Source organism: Sorex araneus, chromosome 3 (assembly GCF_027595985.1).
Source record: "Sorex araneus isolate mSorAra2 chromosome 3, mSorAra2.pri, whole genome shotgun sequence".
NCBI lineage: Eukaryota > Metazoa > Chordata > Mammalia > Eulipotyphla > Soricidae > Sorex > Sorex araneus.
In genome coordinates this window covers 27,960,395-27,979,918 of record NC_073304.1, presented here as the reverse complement: position 1 = coordinate 27,979,918, position 19,524 = coordinate 27,960,395, and the positions used below count along the sequence as shown (strand labels likewise).

The window sequence follows — 19,524 nt, the reverse complement described above, 5'->3', positions numbered from 1 at the left end:
GTTTGGGGAGCCCCGATGCAGATCTCTGAGCCCCACAGGTGCTGTGATAGCCCACCCGGCCAGCCTCAGTCTTTCCCCGACAACAGGCCACATCCGCCCGGGCCCCTGGCCGGCCCTGGGTAAGCCCTCCCTTCGCCCATCCTGGACACACGCATCCTTCACTTCCGGAGATGAGCAGCTATCTGAGAGCCGAAACCGGTAACTGGGTCAGCCACACACGGCCAGTCTCCCTGCGACTTTCAGGCACCAACTCCAGCTCTTGGACCCACTGGAGAAGCCACAGGATGAGGCCTGGGGGACACTCTCAGGTCACCTGGAGAGAGTGTGGCCCATAACTGAACCCAGCCCACACGGCGGCTCCGCCTCTCATGGGCAGCACCACTGGACCCCCAGAACACGGGGTCCTCGCTCCAGGCTGTGACGCCCAGCGCAGGAGGACGACCCTGGCTTCACAACCTGCCATCGTCTGCTGTGCGGCCGCGGAGGGCAGAAGGGGACGGCCCCAGGGATGACACGCGAGGCCCCTGAGGTAGTCGGCCGACGCAGGCTCGGCCACTGGCTGAAGGAGCGCCCCCACCCCTCAGCCCACCCACACCGTCCCTGCGAGCAGCACAGCTAGGCTCACCTAGTGGTATGTCCATGGCAGTCACCACGGCGCCCAGGGTGTTCTGCACAGCCTCGCCCACCTTCCGTGCAATCAGGGTCCCGCCCTCGTCGTCAGCCTGGGTCTCGGTAACATCTGCGGACAAGGATGGAGGAGAAGCCGTCACCTCGGAGCCAATGGGCCACGGTCAAAATAGAAAACTCTGCGGGGGCATCAATAAAGCGCATATGGGTCACCCTCTGGGAGCCCATGGGAGGAGCTGAAGGATCACAGGGGGGCGTGGTGGGCTCAGGTCAGGCTAAAACTGTGGGACATTTGCTAGATTTTACTTTCCACCCCTGCGAACTACAATCTCCACCCACACTTTCCTTTATTTATTTTTTTTTTGAGGGGGGTGCCCGCACCTGGCAGTGCTCAGGGCTTACTCCTGGCTCAGGGCTCAGGTACTGGAGATCAAACCCGGATCAGCTGAGGGAGTCTGACTCTGGCCACTGCATGTTCCCTCCCAGCACCACCAGGGGAAGGCCAGGAGGCTTCCAACCAAGCACCCAAAGGCCTGACCACTGCTACACTGGAAGGAAGCCCCATGGGAAAACGTTGCTATTTTTGTTTGGGGTTCATGCCCAGTAGTGCTCAGAGATACCCCTAGCACAAGGCTAGGGATCATTCTGGTAGTGCTGGGGGGTGGGGGGTGGGGCACAGGCAGAGTCGAGCATCGAACCTGGGCCGCCTGCATGCACAGCACACGCCCACCCGAGCTCTCGCCCTGGTTCCTATTCACGCTGCAATTTTTTTTTTTTTTTTTAAATATAGCAATCCAAAATGCTGCTGGATGTATCAGACCTAGAACCTTTTCCGGGGGGGTGGAGGTGGGAAAAGACTTGCTCTAAGCCCCGTCTGGATTAAAGAGAGCTCAGGTCCCACCCGCCGGGAGCATTAGAATCTCAGGGGTCGGGTCTCTGTAATGGAACAGCTGCGGAGGTGACAGGGCAGGCGGGCACTGGGGTTGGGGCACAGGGGAGCCCGGCTGGCAGCCCCCAGGGCCAAGGAGAGAGGTGCCGCCCTCCACCCCTGGGACTGGCGGGCCCCGGGTTACCTAACTGGACGCTCCTGGCTTCGTAGCAGTTGTCACACACCCGCACGGGCGCGGGGCCCCAGCCCCGCTCAGGCACCGGCCGGGTCTTGGAGGAGCAGCTGTCACAGAAGCCCTCCCCACATGCCCGGCAGTGATGCTTGGTGTCGTTGTCTTTGAAGGACGTGGCACACTTGCTGCAGCTCTGTTCCAAGGCCAAAACAAACAAGCAGGTACGGTTGGTGTCCGCTCAGCTGACCAAGTCCCCCAGCCCGGGCTCGGGCAGCAGAGAAGGGCGACCCTCTTCTTCCAAGCACCCCGAAAGGCACCTCCGATCTACGTGTGGGGTGCAGGGCTCCCAGGGGGAGGCACTGCTAGTTCTAGCCAGAAGAACCCATTTGAACTCATTTGCATCCCAAGAATTCATCATTAACCTGAGACTTCATTTCTTTTTATTTTGCTTCTCAAAAGCAGCCTCTGGGGGGCAGGCGAGGCGCTTATTGCCCGTCATAAAGTGCACACAGGCCAAAGCTGGGTGCTCTCTGGCACTGGGATCCAAGTTCCGGGCTAAGGCCGACCTAAATGACCTGACAGGCCCCCTGTTTTCCTTCACATTCTTGATCTCTGGCCTCAGACATCTGCCCAGCGTGACCCGTGCACACAAGGAAACGGAAATCTACCACACGGAGAAAACACGTGCAGAGTAACACAGGGACATGGCTGGGCTCAGCATAACCGGCTGCCTCAGTGGATCCCACCCCTTTGCAATGCCCTAGGAAAATCAAATTGGACGGGGAGCAAAGGTCTGTGTCTCTCCAGAGAGCCAGCTTAGCATGGGGCAAAGGGCACGTCCTACTACCGCCCCATACCAGGATCTGGGAGTTGGGCCTCCAGTAGGCGGGGGCGATCTGGTCGGTCAGCCAGGACGTCACTGCCTTGGTGGGCCCAAGGCTAAGTTCAGACACTGACTGAGCCATGAAGTTCATCCCGTCCAGGAGGCGCTGGGCAGCATTGTTGTTGTCCTTCAGGAAGGCGTCCGTCTGAAAGAAAAATGCAGGCGCCCATCACTCCCTGGGCAAAGGCGGTGAAAGGAAGTAGACGGACGGGTCCCAGGCGAGTGGCAGGCTCACCAGGGGGGGGGGGCAACGTGGAACTGCAAACCCCTCCAGCACAGAAGCACCCTCTGGCTTCTAAGGCAGGATCATAGCCCACCGGTCATCACCAATTTATTCTCCTCCAGGTGACCACACATGTGGTGCAGAGCCACTCGATGCAGGACTGACTCCACCAGGAGGCAAAATGTGCTGGATACAGCCAGAGTGAGGGCACAGCAGGCAGGGCGCTTGTCTGGCACGTGGCCCACCCAGGGCCAGTCCCCGGTACCCCAGGAGGCCCTCTGAGGCTGCCAGGAGTGATCCCTGAGAGCAGAGCCAGGAGTAAGTCCTGAGCACTGCCAGCATAGTCCCCAAACCAGATATAATATAATAATAAAAAGATTTGCCATCTAGGACACATATATATTATATATGGAAAGAGGACCCCTCTTCCTGGAAGTGCCCCCAGATTGGGTAAGGAGTCCTTCCCCAGATCCTCTATTACTTGCAATTCTGTAAGAATTCTATTTTCTTCCTTTTTTTTTTTGCTTTTTGGGTCACATCTGGATATGCCCAGAGGTTACTCATGGCTCTGCACTCAGGAATTACTCCTGGCAGTGCTCAGGGGACCATATGGGATGCTGGGAATCGAACCCAGGTGGGCTGCGTGCAAGACAAATGCCCTACCTGCTGTGCTACCGCTCCAGCCCCCTAAGAATTTTATTTCACACGTGTGTACTATGCTATCTGTTCACATATTTAGCTCCCGGTTACACTGTGAACTCTAAGAACAATTTTGTTTCACCATTTTCTTCATCACTATTTTTTTCACTTTTGAAATAAAATCATTTTTCATTTTTGCATGTATGGACTCTAGGCATATGGCATTTAGTTTTTTTTTCATGGTTTCAGTTTTCTTAGATGAAGATGGTCACTACAACATTTTCTTTGATAGTAACAAAGCCATTAGCAGCAAGAAGATCCAAAATGAAGGAAATCGGAAGACAAGAGCATTCTCAGAAAATCATACGGTGACCACAAATTAATCCTAGGAAGCAGAAGCAATGTGGAAACAGAAGTGTGGAATCATGGGACTGGAGAGAGAGAGCCTGGAGTCAAGTTCCTGCTCTGCATGCAGCTGACCTGAGTTCAATGGCCAGCACATGTGGTCTCCGGAGCATGGCCAGGAGTGACTCCTGGACAGAGCCAGGAGTAAACCCAGGACTGAGCACTGCTGGGTGTTGTCCAAAACACAAAAGAGAAGAGAAACAAAAGACATGTGATGGAAAAAAAAAAAAGGGAAGCAAACAAGGGCCAGAAAGATAGTAGAGTGGGTAGGGTGCTTGCCTGCATGCAGCTAATTTAGATTCAATTCCCAGAACTGGATAGGGTCCCCCAAGCCCTGCCAGAAGTAAGTTCTGAGCACCACTGGGTATGGCCCAAAAAGCGCCCCCCCCAAAAAAAAGAAAAAAAGAAAATCAAATTAAAAACTTAAAAAATAAAAAGGGAAAAGAGAAAATAAAGATGACATGTAAGTAATTAAATTCTATGAAACATGGATAGAGGGGCCAGAACAATACTACAGCAGGTAGAGCACTTTGCGTGTGGCCAACCAGGGTTCGATCTCCAACACCACAAATGGCTGCCTGAGCACCATCAGAAGTGATCTGAGTGCAGAGCCAGGAGTAAGCCTGAACACCGCTGGGTGTGGCCCAAAAGCTCCCAAAAGTTTTTTCAAAAAACGTGTAAAGAAGTAATAATGGAGAAATGAAGCTTTGTTTGCTGATAGTAGCATTACAGATCAACCTATAAATTAATTTTTTTTTTTGTGACACCTGGCAATGCACAGGGGTTAATCCTGGCTCTGCACTCAGGAATTACTCCTGGCAATGCTCAGGGGACCATATGGGAGGCTGGGAATCGAACCCGGGTCGCCCACATGCAAGGTAAATGCCCTACCTGCTGTGCTATCGCTCCAGCCCCATAAATTAATTTTTAATTGAAAATTTACTCCTGCCTCTTACTGGAGAGGAAGAATACTATACCGCCTCAGCGCACCAGAGGAACACTGGGCAGGATAATCCCAGCTCTATGATGTGTGACCACTCGGTGCTGGGGACTGAAACTGGTGGTTGGCCATATGCAAAACAAGCTTAAACCCTATCCCACCTCTCCAGTCCCTATTTCCAATACTGAGGCAAGAACGGAAAATAAAATTAAGCATCTAAGAAAAACTCCCCTGATCATGCCTTCCTAAGCCACCAGTAGACTGAAAGGCATTCATTGACCTCAATTCTAATCAAGCCTCGCTTTCTAAACCATAAATCACTGATACAAGAAAGAAAAGAAGACAACGGTCCTTACTCCAGGCCACACATGCACAATCTCCGTCCGCACCACTGTATCCACAGGATCTTGGTTCCCAAACCAGTACTGCCGGCTACGATAGACCACCCCGCAGTTAGGACATTCGATCACGTACCTGCAAGGAAGGCACAGAGACACAGTGATCCAGCCAGAGCCTGCGAGACAGATGTACCCACACCCCGTGCAGCCAGTCGCGGCGACTCACCCTGACCAGGCGTATTTGGCGAGCCCCAACCAGGGGGAGTCCGTGGAAGCAGAGGTCTTGGGCACGACGCTGACTTCCTTGCCTCTCTCATAGCAGGCCTGAAACGGGGAACGCGCCGTGCTCTGTGCACCTCCTTGCTACCTCTTCACACCCCGAGCCAGACCCAACCTCCATCCCCCACGGCAAGCCATATCGGCCTCGGGATTACAGACTGATGGAGCATCTCGGAAGAAAGCTCGCTTCCCTAGGAAGTCGGGGGGCTGAATGGTCCTGATTTGAATGTGCACTCAACAGGGGCCCTGAGCTGTAATGAGAGATGGAGCGACAATGATTCCCATCAGACCAGAGAGAGCAATCAAAATGGAATCCCTGGAAACAGATGTGACACTAGAAAGAATAAACACAGTCCATGTACGTGACCCTTTCATATAAGGTTGCCAGAAGGAGGAGGAGGAGGAACTAAGCTTCAGAAAAGAAATCAAGGAACCCCCCCCCCCCCCCCGCACAGATAACATGTGAGCTGTGTGGACTAGTGCGAGGCGTTCTGACAATGCAGTGAACAGGACTTTGGAATAAAGGGAAGATTCCTCACCACTCGCACCCCTGCAGAGAGTCTACGTAAAAACCAAATACGTGGGAAGCAGCAGAGGGCAGCCCAAGCCAGCCTTTCCCAAAGGACAGTGTGACCAGCCAGCCAAGGGCTGGGGCAGGGAGGAAGCAGCTCCGGGAAACTCACCTTGCAGGTGAAAACTCGGTTGTCATACTGGTGGGAGTAACTGCAGCGGCTCTTGGCTTCGTGCGGCACACCTTCCTTCCCATGATTCATGCTGTTCTTACATCCAGCCCTGAGGGGAGTCCGAGAGCCGGTGATGAGGCAGGTCAAGGAGCCAGAGGCCTGTACCCTGGACCAGGCACAGGGACGAAACCAGACCCCTACGCCCAGCAGAGAGAGGGCGATTCACCTCCAACATTCACGGCTCTCACACGCGCATGGACCAAGGTGAAACAACTGTGGTAACAGGGGAAGGACGACTCTTCTAGGTAAAAAAAACTACCTGGTCTCTCAGAAGGAAGGACAGACAGAGCAGGACACTAGGCCTTGATACACCTCAATATGAAATTATCGAATAACATCACATGAGACTGACACCCAAGGACAGTAGAGACGAGGGCTAGGAGGATTGCCCCATAGCTGGAAGCCTGCTTCATGAGTGGAGGGGAGAAGGCAGATGGAATAGAGAAGGGATCACTCAGAAAATGATGGCTGGAGGAATCTGTCGGGATGGGAGATGTGTGACGAAAGTAGATAATGGACCAAACATGATGACCTCTCAGTGTCTGTGTTGCAAGCCATGATGCCCAGAAGCAGAGAGAGAGTATGGGGAATATTGTCTGCCATGGAGGCAGGGGGAGGGTGGGAAAGGGGGGGCATACCCGGGATACTGGTGGTGGGGAATGTGTACTGTTGGAGGGATGGGTGTTTGTTTGATCATTGTGTGATTGTAATCCAAACATGAAAGCTTGTAACTATCTCACAGTGATTCGATAAAATTAAAAAAAAAAAAAAGAGAGAGAGAGAGAAATTATCAGGAAACTCAAAATACCCCAAACCCATAAAACGGGAAGTTCACCAGAACAGGCTGCTAAGAGGCCAGACAAAAACTGCTCCAAACATGGCACTGGACTTAACAGGAGGCTGATGCTGAGCGAGAAAATCCTCCAAGCGAAGAGTGAGCCCTGCTAGTCTGACAATGAGAAAGCAGCGGTCAGGACTCTGTAACAAAGGGACGATTAAAGGGAATGTTCTGGAAATCCTGATGAGGCGTCCTGAGAATGGAAAAGTGAAGATCCCACAAAGTCTAAGCCCCAAGCTTCGGACAACAGGGAAGGGCAGTCACACTGGCTGTGACTAATTCCGGCTCCCTTTTCCAAACAGAGTACTCCCCAAAGAACCCTTTGTTCTCATCAGTCCAGAAGCAGGAGAGGCCAGGAGCAGAGTTGTTTCTACAGTTTCAGAGCCAGGGTGGCTCATCCCCAGCAGGTGGCCTATGGGCTTCAGGAAAGAGGCTACTCACAATAGAGGCCACTAAGGTCTCCTCTAGAATGTCAACGCTGAGGGCCATAGTACAGCTTTTTTGCCTTGTACAGATCTGACCCAGTTCAACCCCCGCCACCCCATATGGTCCGCCTGAGCTCTGCCAGGAGTGATCCCTGAGCACAGAGCTAGGAGTAAGGCCAGCCAGGTGTGGGCAAAAACCAAAGGGAAGGATGGAGGGAGGAAGGGAGGGAGGGAGGGAGGGGAGGGAGGGCTGGAGGGAGGGACAGAGGGAAGGAAAGGAGGATGGAAGGGAGAGAAGGGAGGGAAGGAGAGAGAAGGGAGGGAGGGAAGGAGATAGGGAAGGAAGGAGGGAGGGAAAGAAGAAAGGAAGGAAAGAGGTTGAAGAAGAGAGAAGAGAGAGGGAGGCAAGGAAGGAAGGAGGGAAGTAAGGAAGGAGGAAGGGAAGAAGGGAGGGAGGAAGAGAGGGAGGGAGGGAGGGAGGGAGGGACAGAGGGAAGGAAAGGAGGATGGAAGGGAGGGAAGGAGAGAGGGAGGGAGGGAAGGAGGGAAGGAGACAGGGAGGGAAAGAGGAAAGGAAGGAAAGAGGTTGAAGAAAAGAAGGGAGAGAAGGAGAGAGGGAGGCAAGGAAGAAAGGAGGGAACTAAGGAAGGAAGGAAAGAGGGAGGGAGGGAGGGAGGGAGGGCAACTGTGGTCCTAACTGAGAAGAGAGTTGGTGCTGAAGCGGGTGGAGGGTGAGAGCAGGACCTGCAGTTCATGGAGATGCAACCTGACCTTGACTTGAAATATCCACATTTCCTGGACCCATCAGTTAGTCCCCAGAATGTGATTTAGTTACCATCCACAGCCCAAATAGCCCAGTTATTTCCAAAGAGGGTCCCCAACCAGCAGCAGCTTCACGAGGAACATATCAGGAGTGCAATTCACAAGAGACTCCATAGAAATAGCCGGGGGGTGGGGAGGAGGGGGAAGCACTGACCTCCTGCTGCTGCTCCACCACTGGGCGAGGCTGCCCTGGGCTGACACCACTGGGCCCACTGGGAAGAAGGGGCAAGACCCCGCCCTTTCTGGCGAGGAGGGAAGGAGAGAGGTTCCAGCAGCCCCTAGGCCCAGCCTGAGCCCCACTAAGGGCCCACACCACAGTTTCTGCCTGGCCTTCTGCTTGCTGTTCGGACACTCCAGCTCCTTCCTGGCGACTGCCCAGCAGACCTACTCAACACCACACTGCTCCCCGGGGCTAGAGAGGGAGTACAGCGGGGACGGTGTCTGCCTTGCACATGGCTGAATGGGTTTCCATCCCCAGGTTATGCTTCCTGCCATTCAGTGAGAAGAGGCAGAGAAGAAAGAGCATCCTCCAGCTGAATCCCTCAGCATCTCCCAAGGAGCTGAACTACAAAGACTCGTGCCCAGCAGCACAGCGAGAAAACCAGAAAACCGATGGGGAAAATGCACAGGAGTCCCCCAAGCTCAGTGAGCAAAAACAATACCACTGAAGGCCTAAACAACACCTCAGATAATGTCTTTGGTGACACTGCGTTAAACGTGTTCAATGAGCTCAGAGAAACAATGGCACAGGTAGTTAGCAAAGCACAAGAAAGAGTAAGAGCCAATATGAAAAAAGAAAGAAAAAAAAACCCTACTACAGGGGGCCAGAGCAATATACAGTAGGTAGGGCATTTGTCTTGCACATGCTCGACCAGGGTTTGATTCCCAGCATTCCCATATGGTCTCTTGAGCACCACCAGAAATTATTCCTAAGTACAGAGCCAAGAGTAACCCCTGAGTATCACCAGGATGATCCAAAAGCCCAAAATCAAAAACAAAAACATCCTACTTGTCAGAAATAAAGAGCATGGTAGGTGATGTTTTAAAAACAAACAAACAAAAAACACTCACTAGAAGCTCTAAGTAGCAGAATAATAGCAGCTGAACTAAAGATCAAAGAGCTCCAAGATGAGGAGAAATAGCCAGGACATAGCAGAAGGTGGAAATAGTCTAAAAGAGAAATGAAGAGCATACCCAAGAACTATGACTTCAGAGCAATAGGAGAAAAATCATTGGAGTCCCTGAAGAACAGGAAGGCCAATATGATTAAGAAACATAGTTTCTGGGGCTGGAGCAATAGCACAGCGGGAAGGGTGTTTGCCTTGCACAGAGCCGACCCAGGTTCGATTCCCAGCATCCCATATGGTCCCCTGAGCACCGCCAGGAGTAATTCCTGAGTGCAGAGCCAGGAGTAACCCCTGTGCATTGCCAGGTGTGACCCAAAAAGAAAAAAAGAAAAAAAAAAAACATTTGGGCTGGAGTGATAGCACAGCGGGTAGGGCATTTGCCTTGCACGCGGCCAACCCGGGTTCAAATCCCAGCATCCCATATGGTCCCCTGAGCACCACCAGGGGTGATTCCTGAGTGCATGAGCTAGGAATGACCCCTGTGCATTGCTGGGTGTGACCCAAAAAGCAAAAAATAAAAAAAAGAAACATATTCCCGCACGAGAACAAAGACATAGTACTTCAGTAGGGTATTTACTTGCCTTGCATGCAACTGACCCAGGATCAATCCCCGGTATCTCAATCAGTCCCCCAAACACTGCCAGGAGTGATTCTGAGCAGAGCCAGGAGTGACCTCAGAGCATTGCCCCGTGTGCCCCAAAAACAAACAAAAAAGAATTTCCCATAGTTGAGAAATAAAGGTGCCAATATCCAAGAGACCCAAAGGGTTCCAGCGAAAACAGACTCAACTAGGAAACTTTTAAGACGTATTATATTCAGAATGACAAAATCCAAAGATATGGAAAACCCCAAGATCAAAAAAGGAACTTCCATATGAAGATGTACAGCAGATCTTTCAAGAATTTCTAGGAGCCAGAAGAATATGGAAGTCAGAAGAATGGAAGGCACAAATCTCAACAAAATGAACACCACATCAAGAACATGCTATTTAGCCAGACTGTCAGTCAGATTCGAAGGAACGACACAGAGCTAGAGCTTCACAGACAGGCAGCAGCTCAGGGAGTTCATAGCCTTGAAACCAGTTCCATAAGAAGCATTAAAAGAGCTTCTCTAAAGGACATCACAAACTCCCCAACACTGGGTATGGTGCTCACTAATGCTGCACATGGCTGCCCTCTACTAGATTAAGAAAGGTTAAAAACATAGCAATCAGTCATCACAAATTGACTTTTATTGATTCATTTTCTGATAATTTCATTACCATCCCTTTAAGTTTTGTTGAAGCAAGTAATATGAAATACATCTGCTATATGCTTGCCACGGGGGCAGGCTGAGTGGTGGGAGGGAACCTGGGGATATTAGTGGTGGAATTGGTGTTAAAACATTGCATGTCTAAAACGATTCCACTATGAAAAACTTTATAAACCATGGTGTTTTGATTAAAAATTTTGAAATCGGGAGGGTCAGAGCAATAGTAACAGTAAGCAAGGGCATTTGCCTTGCAAGCAGCCAATCCAGGTTCAATCCCCTGCATCCCATATGGTCTCCTGAGCTTGCCAGGAGTAACTCCTAAGTGCAGAGCTAGGAATAAACCCCGAACATCATCCCAAAACAAAACAAAAATATTTTTTATTAAAAAAGAAATATTTGGGGCTGGAGCGATTGCACAGTGGGTAGGGCATTTGCCTTGCACGTGGCCGACCCAGGTTGATTCCCAGAACCCCATATGGTCCCCCAAGCACCACCAGGGGTAATTCTTGAGTGCAGAGGCAGAGCCAGGAGTAACCCCTGTGCATTGCTGGGTATAACTCAAAAAAGGAAAAGAAAAAAAGCAAAAAAATTTTTTCGTTAAATAAAAAAAATTTCCATAAAAAAAAAAAAAAACAGATCGGGGGACACAAGGCCCAGTCTGTGGCATTGCATCTCAGGGTTTTGCTGTGGGCGTGCTGTAACGGAGCGTCGCTGTGCTCTCAGCCCAGTGACAGTGTGGTCCTTAGAGCAGCACCACAGGTCACAAGGGAAGACTCTCAGACGTGCTCCCACAGAGGAGGCGCTCAGATGGAACCCTGAGAAGCACTGCTCTGACTCAGTGCTCCCCATTCCCCATGCAGGCCTCATACTGCAGTCATCAGAAGGAGCCACAGAAACACTAGTGCCCCATCGCTCGGAGATTCCTTAAATGAGAATCCTAGGAGGCGAGGTCCAGGTTTGAACCATGCTGAAAGTTTTCCTAATAACTCTAAGGTGCTACATGCATTGCCTTCACCATAAAAAAAAAAAAATCAATCAGAATCAATAGCTAGCACACTGCTGTGCTCAGCTGGAATGCTCAAATGCAGGGGAATGTGACCGAAAGCAATGGTAGAGGACACAGACACACACAGACACACAGACACACAGACACACACAGACACACAGACACACAGACACACACAGACACACACACACAGACACACACACACACACACACACACACACATACATACACACCCTTACATGGGATGAAGCAATGGTATAGTTGCTAGGGTGACTGCCTGGCATGCAGCCAACCTGGGTTTCAATCAATCCTTGCTACCACATACCGTGAGCACCAACAGAAGTAATTTCTGTGTGCAAGAGCCAGGAGTAAGTCCTGAGCATCACCAGGCGTGCCCCCCCACAAAAAAATCAAAACCTATGGTTCCCTGACCCTCTTCAGGAGTGACCCCTGAGAGCAGAGCCAGGAGTAAACCATGAGCACCACTAGGTACAAAAAACCAATCAAGGCCCAAAACCAATCAAACAATCAAAAAAATCTAAGTACCCAAACCAGGCCAGGGGTAGACCTGAGTAGGGCAGCACCCCGCCCCCACCCCTGCAAATGTGAGGCCCCCAAGTTTGATCCCTGGGCACTGCCAAAACAAAACAAAAAACTACCCAAACCACAAACCCATCTAATTCACCTCTAGACCAGACTGGAATCTCTAGGGGACTCCCATGACCTCGCATCTTCCAACCTCCCGAAACCTCAGAGGCTGGCCCCGCAACCACAGAATCCCCCGGGAACTTCCTGGACATGCACCATCTCAGGCATCATCCATCCTTCAGTCACAGTCTGTGAGGGCCCTTGTGCAGGCGGGCACCCTCCATCCCTCTGCCCTGCGCCTGGGACTTACCCGCAGCTGAGGCACACGGAGGAGCAGGTGAAGTACTCGTCTGGGAAGAAGGAGCTGTGCGCCATCTGGTCATCCGGGATCTCACCGCTGAAGCGGTCACTCAGGGCCTGCGAGGAGGGGAGATGACATGAGAAAGGCACTGGGCGGAGCGGGTGGCCCTTCCACATCTCGCCTTCCCGAGGGCCCTGTGCTGCCGTTGTATTTCTCACAGATCCCACGGATGGGTGACAATCCCAGGACATCGCCTCACCCTGGACCTTCTGGGCCCAAGTGGCACCATCCTCAACAGAGGAAGCCTCAAAAGGAGCCAGCCACTTCCCAGGAGGTCCGATGTCAACCAAGTTCTGGCCCTCCCTTAATGAACCGGGAGGGTACTGGCCCTCTCACACACTTGGTCATCCATTTGAGACCACCATAGACACAGTGCATTTATTTCATCTTTGGGACCAAAAAAGCTGAGGAGGTGACTGTGTGGCTGTGCTAAGAAGTGGCTGCCGGACAGGGCCTGTGCTTCTGTCCCAGATGAACCACAGGTGCACATCTGGAATCCACTGGGCGGCAGAACTCTCCCAAGGGAGAAAAAAGAAGGACTCAGTCAAAAAAGCAAGCTGAATCATTACACTGTTTGGAAGTCTTTTATGAATGATGCCAACTGGACACAGAGCAAATGGACCAAATAAATGCCAAGGAGACCAAAGTATCTGCAGAAGCGAATCAGATACTTTGATGCTGAAAGGCAGTTCCACTCATACTCCTGCTTCCATGCATTAATTTATGTAGCAAGTATTCTTCAGGCTGATTTTCCCCCCTCTAGGCCCAGCCATACGCAGAGGGAAATGTTATGAGAAGTTAAACAGAATTGGGCGCTCCAAGAGTTAAAATTCATGCAATGCTGACAGTTCCAGACTTCCAGTCTGAGATCTGGAGGGAGCCAGGCACCTCTGAGGGAAAGAGAAGGCAAGGGGGCCAAAAACACAAAGAAAAGCTGCTGCTTCCTTTAGAAAGAAGAGAATGAAGCATAAAATTTGGGAAGGGGGAAGAGGAGGTTTGTGTTTTGAGTTTGTGTGGGGGGGGGAATCTCCCAAACAGTGCTCAGGAGGTTGAGGGCACCATTGGCAGTTCCTGGTCAAGGAGACTGGGAGCTTGATGCAAGGGCTGCTGGATGCGACACTGCTCAGGCCCTACAGTGCCAGGATACCCAGGCCACCCTGGAGGTATTGGGGGCCCCCAAGGACACAACCAGGGGCACTCAGGGGCCTCTGGGGCTGCGCCCAGCAATGCTTGGAGACCATGTGGTGCCAGGAAGTGAGCCTGAGTTGGCTCCAAGGCAGTGGGCACTTTAAGGGCTGTACTATTTCCAGGCCCTGCAGATGAGGTAATAAACTCTGAATTTCACGGAATAAAGACTTTTTATTAAAACTCTTTTTTTTTTAATTTTTTCCCTTTTTTTCAATGAAGTTACCACCATCAGCTATAAAGTGCAACATCCATGGAGTCAGGTCCAGAGTGAAGAGTGGAAAGTCTGTCAAAGTGAGGGTACATGACCCCCACCCCCCGTGCACGTCCTAATTGCCCCGTCCTAAAAGGATGATACCCAGGTCTGTTACACAGCCCCTGCCAGCCCCACCAACCCCTGTTCGTTCTCTGATTGATACCAGTGTTTCCCAAAGTAGAAGATCCACACAATCCTCCCACAACAACAACACACACAGGTGCACTGTTCTAAGCCAGGGTGAATACAACTAGGATGGCTTTCTGTTCATGTGCTTCAAGAAGGCAGACGTCTGGGGGTACTAAGTGACAAGGGAGAAATAGGTCAAATAAATTTGGGAACCTCTGATTCACACAAAAAACCGAAACTCAGTCATGAACAACTTTGTGACTGTATCTCACGGTGATTTAATTAAAGAAAAAAATGAGAGAGAGAGAGAGAGAGAGAGAGAGAGAGAGAGAGAGAGAGAGAGAGAGAGAGAGAAAACAAAACAAAGTCTGACAAAGAATACATCTAAACCCTGTCCATCTTGAGGTGATTTTGTAAATAACTAAGGGAAAGTACTAAGATTTGGCTAGAAAGGAAGCAAACCAAACTTTTTGGTGGGAGAGCGCTTTGGGCCAAACCTGGCGATGCTCAGGCCTTACCCCTGGCCCCGGCCATGCACAGGGGACCATATGGAATTCTGGGGATCGAACCCAGGTTGGCCACATGCAAGGCAAGCACCCCACCTGCTCCACTATCTCTCCAGGTCCTATATTTACAATTTTAATGAAAATTAGGCCAGTAGATTCCCTTAGACCATCCATCCTCCTCTTTCCCACTTCTAAAGGGCACCCATCCTTTACCTGCTGTTCTACCTCTCTGGCCCCAAGGATACTTGGTCTCCACTCTTCCAAACCTCCCCTAGGCACACCACAGTCTCCAAGGGCCTGTCATATCAAGCTACAGGCATCTTGGACTTATTTCTCTTCCCAGACTCAATCCTGGGAAGAATTTTCCTACCTCCGCCTCCTCCTCTAAATCATAGCTAAAGTCCTAACAGGTATTCAACAGGACCCTGATATCAGGGGCCCCACTGCACAAACCAGCCCTCCCACTGGGCCTGTCTGGCCAGTCAACAGCCCCTTGACCTCAGGTCCTCTCAAACTAAAGGCTAACTTCCCTGATTGGACAAATTTATGGGTAACTCCTAAAATTCTATTTATAGAATTTATTTTTATTTCTTGACTTTTTTCTATTTTGGTTTCTGAGCCACACCTGGCAGTGCTTAGGGTTTACTCCTGGCTCTGTGCTCAGGTGTTATCACCCGTATCAGGGTTTGGGGGACCATCAGCAGTGGTGCTTGGACTCCAACCCAGGTGAGCCTTGTGCGAGACAAGCACTTCACAGGGCCTGAGTGACAGTACAGCGGGGAGGTAGGGTGTCTGCCTTGCACACAGCCATCCCTGGCTTGATCTCTGGCATCCCGTATGAACACCCAAGCTCTGCCAGGAGTGATCCCTGAGCACAGAGCCAGGGGTAAGGGCCTTGCCAAGCACACTGCACTCTAAAAGTAAGAAAACACACAGACCCAACCAAATAAATAAAAACACTCTATTTTCTCTAAAGGCTTCTTGGTTTCTGTGGCTGCTAGCATATTTAAGTGAATAGTTAGCTGCAGAAAGAGCTGATAAAATAAATAACAAAAGGAATATGAAAAGCTACTACAGAAATGTAGAGTACACGAAAAATTGGATAAAAAGGAGCAAAAGTATAGGAAGCCGGGCTGGAGCGATAGCACAGTGGGTAGGGCATTTGCCTTGCACGTGGTCGACCCGGATTCAATTCCCAGCATCCCATATGGTCCCCCGAGCACTGCCAGGAGTGATTCCTGAGTGCCTGAGCCAGGAGTAACCCCTGTGCATCACTGGGTGTGACCCAAAAAGCCAAAAAAAAAAAAAGGTATAGGAAGCAAGGCGCTCACCTCGCCTGCATCGGGATGGTGGCTCTAGGCCCCGGGCACCACACACACATGGTTCCCCCGGCACAGCACACAAAGCCAGGAATAGCCCCTGAGCACTGGAAGGCGTGGCCCAGAAAAGTAAATAAATAAACCAACAACATTTCAGTGCCACCATCTTTATAATGGGAGTGAGGCAATTTGGAGTCACACCCAGTCATACTGAGGGATTCCTCCCACTCAGTGTTCAAAGGTCACTTCTCACAGTGCTCAGGGGAGGACCCTATGGGGTGCTGGAATATGAACCCAGAATCAGCTGAATGCAGACCAGAGAGATTAACCACAGATAAGCCCTTGCCTTGCATGCAGCCAACCCAGGTTCAATCTCTGGCACCACCGATGGTATCTCCAGTCCCTGCCAGGAGCGATCCCTGAGCACAGAACCAGAAGTAAGCCCTGAGCACAGCAGGTGTGGTCCCAAAACCAAAATCAAAAACAGGAGTCAGCTGAATATAAGGTGTGACTAACCACTGGACCATCTCTCTGGCCCCAGACCTTTTTCTTTTCAACAGATAACTGCAAGGATAAACTAAGTATTCATTTTCCTGGGGGGGGGGGACGGACATAAAATTACTATCACACTTAGGAAGAGTTCAACAGTTGGGTTAAGTGAGGGGTGGGGTAGGGGGTGGCGTCCCACGTCTCATACACTATTCACTATGGTACAATGATAGTGACAGCTAATAACAGGAACTCTTTCTCTTCCAAACCTACGTGGCCTGGTCCCTTCTCTGGGTCTATTTCTAATTATCTGAAGGTTTGGCATGACACCTTCGCAGCCTGACTCCAGGATGCGCGTGCCTGGGAAACCCCCATCGCTCACACCCAGCTCAACTTCACTTGGCTCTGTGGGCCACAGCAACAGGAATCTCTTATGACTTCAGAAACAAAGAGAATCCTACGATGGCAAACGGGCTTCATCACTTGGACGCTGATCACCTGTCCACTCACACACCAATGCCAAGAACATGGTAAGCATCTCCCTGCCCGTGCAAGTCTGAAAGCTGGAAGTTTGTAAGGAATCTGATCCTAATAAGCTTCAGGAGGGCCTTCGAAAATCCAGAGTGGAGGCTGGGGTGGGTTCGTGTGGGAGAGAGCCTGCCTTTCTGCATGAAGCTCTGGGTTTGACCCCTGGCTCCTCATGCCACTGCCACACACACCCCACCACAGTGTCCCCCACAGCACCACTGAATGTGGACCATACAACAAGTTTAAAAAAGAATTAAGAGTCTAGGAATGTAGCCGCAAGTGCTGAAGAAGTTGACGTTAGTGCACTTTAGACACAAGGTTAAGTGGAACATGGCCCCTTGGTGCCCTGTATTTTTTATTTTTTCCTCTCCAGAGCAGACACTCTGGAAAGCCTGCTCCAAATACTTTGTTCAAAAATTCCAAACCTCACATCATTCCAGGATTTCTTGGGCTCTCATCCTCCTGAGGTCCCAAGGATGTTACGAGAAAGGCACAGGGGGCCTCTCCTGAGAAGCTTGGGAAAGCATTTGAAGCAAATCTGGGACGGTTGCCTGGAGACCAGGTGATCTTGAACTTTAGTTGCCTTGACAACAATAGGGCTCTTTCTAGTAGACCTATTAGGTTAGCAGCAGTTATCAAGGACCAGCAGTGAATTCTCTGATTCAAAATGAAGATTCTTATGTATTCAATGATGCCAGCATCCAACAAAATAACTTTATACAACTTACTAGATAAAGGGGCCTGAGTGACAGTATAGCTGGTAAGGCCAAAAAAGACAGGGGCGGGGCTTACTAGATGCTATCTGACATATGAGAGTTAAAAAGTCAAAGTCTCTTTTCTTTTTTGGTGTGTGTCTGGTTTTTGGGCCATAACTGGTGGTTCTCAGAGCTTATTCCTGGTTCAGCACTCAGGAATTACTCCTGGTGAGTCTCAGAGAACCACATGAGGAGCCAGAGAGCAAACCTATGTCGGCCATGTGCAAGGCAAGCACCCTACCTACTGTACTATAGCCGGAGTTAGAGTTCCAATCAGGAAGCAGAAGTTTATTAGCAAAGTTGTTACATAACGTGTACATGAATTCAATCCTAAAATGGTTCCCTTTGGGCTCTGTACCTTGCATGTGGCTAACCAGAGTTTGTTCACTAGCACCCATGTGGTCCCCTTGAGCCATCCGGGAATGATCTCTGAGCAGAGAGCCAAGAATAAGTCCTGAATACTTGCTTTTTTATTTTTTTTTTTGCTTTTTTGGGTCACACCCGGTGATACACAGGGGTTATTCCTGGCTCTGCACTCAGGAATTACTTCTGGCGGTGCTCAGGGGACCATATGGGATGCTGGGAATCGAACCCGAGTCGGTCGCGTGCAAGGCAAACGCCCTACCTGCTGTGCTATCACTCCAGCCCCTCCTGAGTACTTCTGTATGTGCCCCCCCAAAAAAAAAATACAAATTTAAAAATAAAATACAATGCTTCCCTTATTTACTCAGAACAGTGAGTACTGACAGGCACAGTTAATTCAGTATTCAAGTCCCCTCTCCAACGGGAACCTTAAGCATCTCTCTTCTCTGGACAGGTGTACCTGCATGATCCTGAGGACAGGTATCATTGAGCTGTTCCTATCACAGGCTGACAGCAAAGGAGAGAGTGGGTAAGAAAAGACAAAGGACCCCAGTGGAAAAAAGTCACTGGGGTCCAGCTGCCATGTAGCTGAAGGGGAGGAAGAGTGCTGAGGTCAGCAGGAAGCATCAACAGACGTGGGCAGGCCACTCACTAGAATACAGTGACCACAGCTCACTCTCGCTCACATCCTAATCCTCCCCATCCCCAACTCTTTTTTTTTTGTTTTGTTTTGTTTTTGGGTCACACCCGGCAATGCACAGGGGTTACTCCTGGCTCTACACTCAGGAATTACTCCTGGCGGTGCTCAGGGGACCATATGGGATGCTGGGATTCGAACCCGGGTCAGCCGCGTGCAAGGCAAACGCCCTCCCCGCTGTGCTATCGCTCCAGCCCCCCATCCCCAACTCTTTCCCATCAACCACATTTCCAAACCCACATTTCCTGTCCAATAATGAACATAAAAAGCAGCACAGAGTGGGGTACAGAGAAACAGTACAGAGGGTAAAGGCACTTGCCAGCAAGTAGCCGTTGTTGGATTTCCAGCACTGCATGGTCCTGTCCCCCCCAATCACAGAGCCTGGAGCAGCTCCCATGAGCACTGCCAGAGGGGCCCAACACCACCCCCTGATGTAGCACTCAGGCTCCCTTTGAGTCCAATGGTACTTCATCTATTGGGAAGAATCCCATAAATAAGGACCCAGGAGATGACTCAACGAGCAGGAGCACATGCCGAGCATGTGAGAACCTTGGCTGCAGTCCACGGCACCACATGGTTCCCTGAGCAGAGCCAGGAGAAGCCCCCAAGCACTGCAGGGCGCGGCCCCACAACAACAAAAACAAGCCGCCTATAAGTAAGAAAGAGCTAATAGTACTTTTAAAGTTTCTAATGGCATTAAAAAGAATGAGACATGAGGCTGGACTGATAGCACAGTGGGTA

General features: G+C 50.7%; 1 protein-coding gene across 3 annotated transcripts in view; it reads right to left on the bottom strand.

The window, feature by feature from the left end:
- The window catches only part of ZFYVE1 (zinc finger FYVE-type containing 1), a 66,186-nt gene that overhangs the window by 2,293 nt on the left and 44,369 nt on the right, over nt 1-19,524 (bottom strand). For all 3 annotated transcript variants that reach the window (XM_055132045.1, XM_004612300.3, XM_055132046.1), the window contains exons 5-11: nt 12,506-12,612; nt 6,079-6,187; nt 5,343-5,440; nt 5,135-5,252; nt 2,546-2,716; nt 1,701-1,881; nt 626-739 (exon numbers count right to left, since the gene is read on the bottom strand). In XM_055132045.1, the coding sequence (XP_054988020.1) occupies nt 626-739; nt 1,701-1,881; nt 2,546-2,716; nt 5,135-5,252; nt 5,343-5,440; nt 6,079-6,187; nt 12,506-12,612 (898 nt within the window). The remainder of the gene's footprint in view (nt 1-625; nt 740-1,700; nt 1,882-2,545; nt 2,717-5,134; nt 5,253-5,342; nt 5,441-6,078; nt 6,188-12,505; nt 12,613-19,524) is intronic.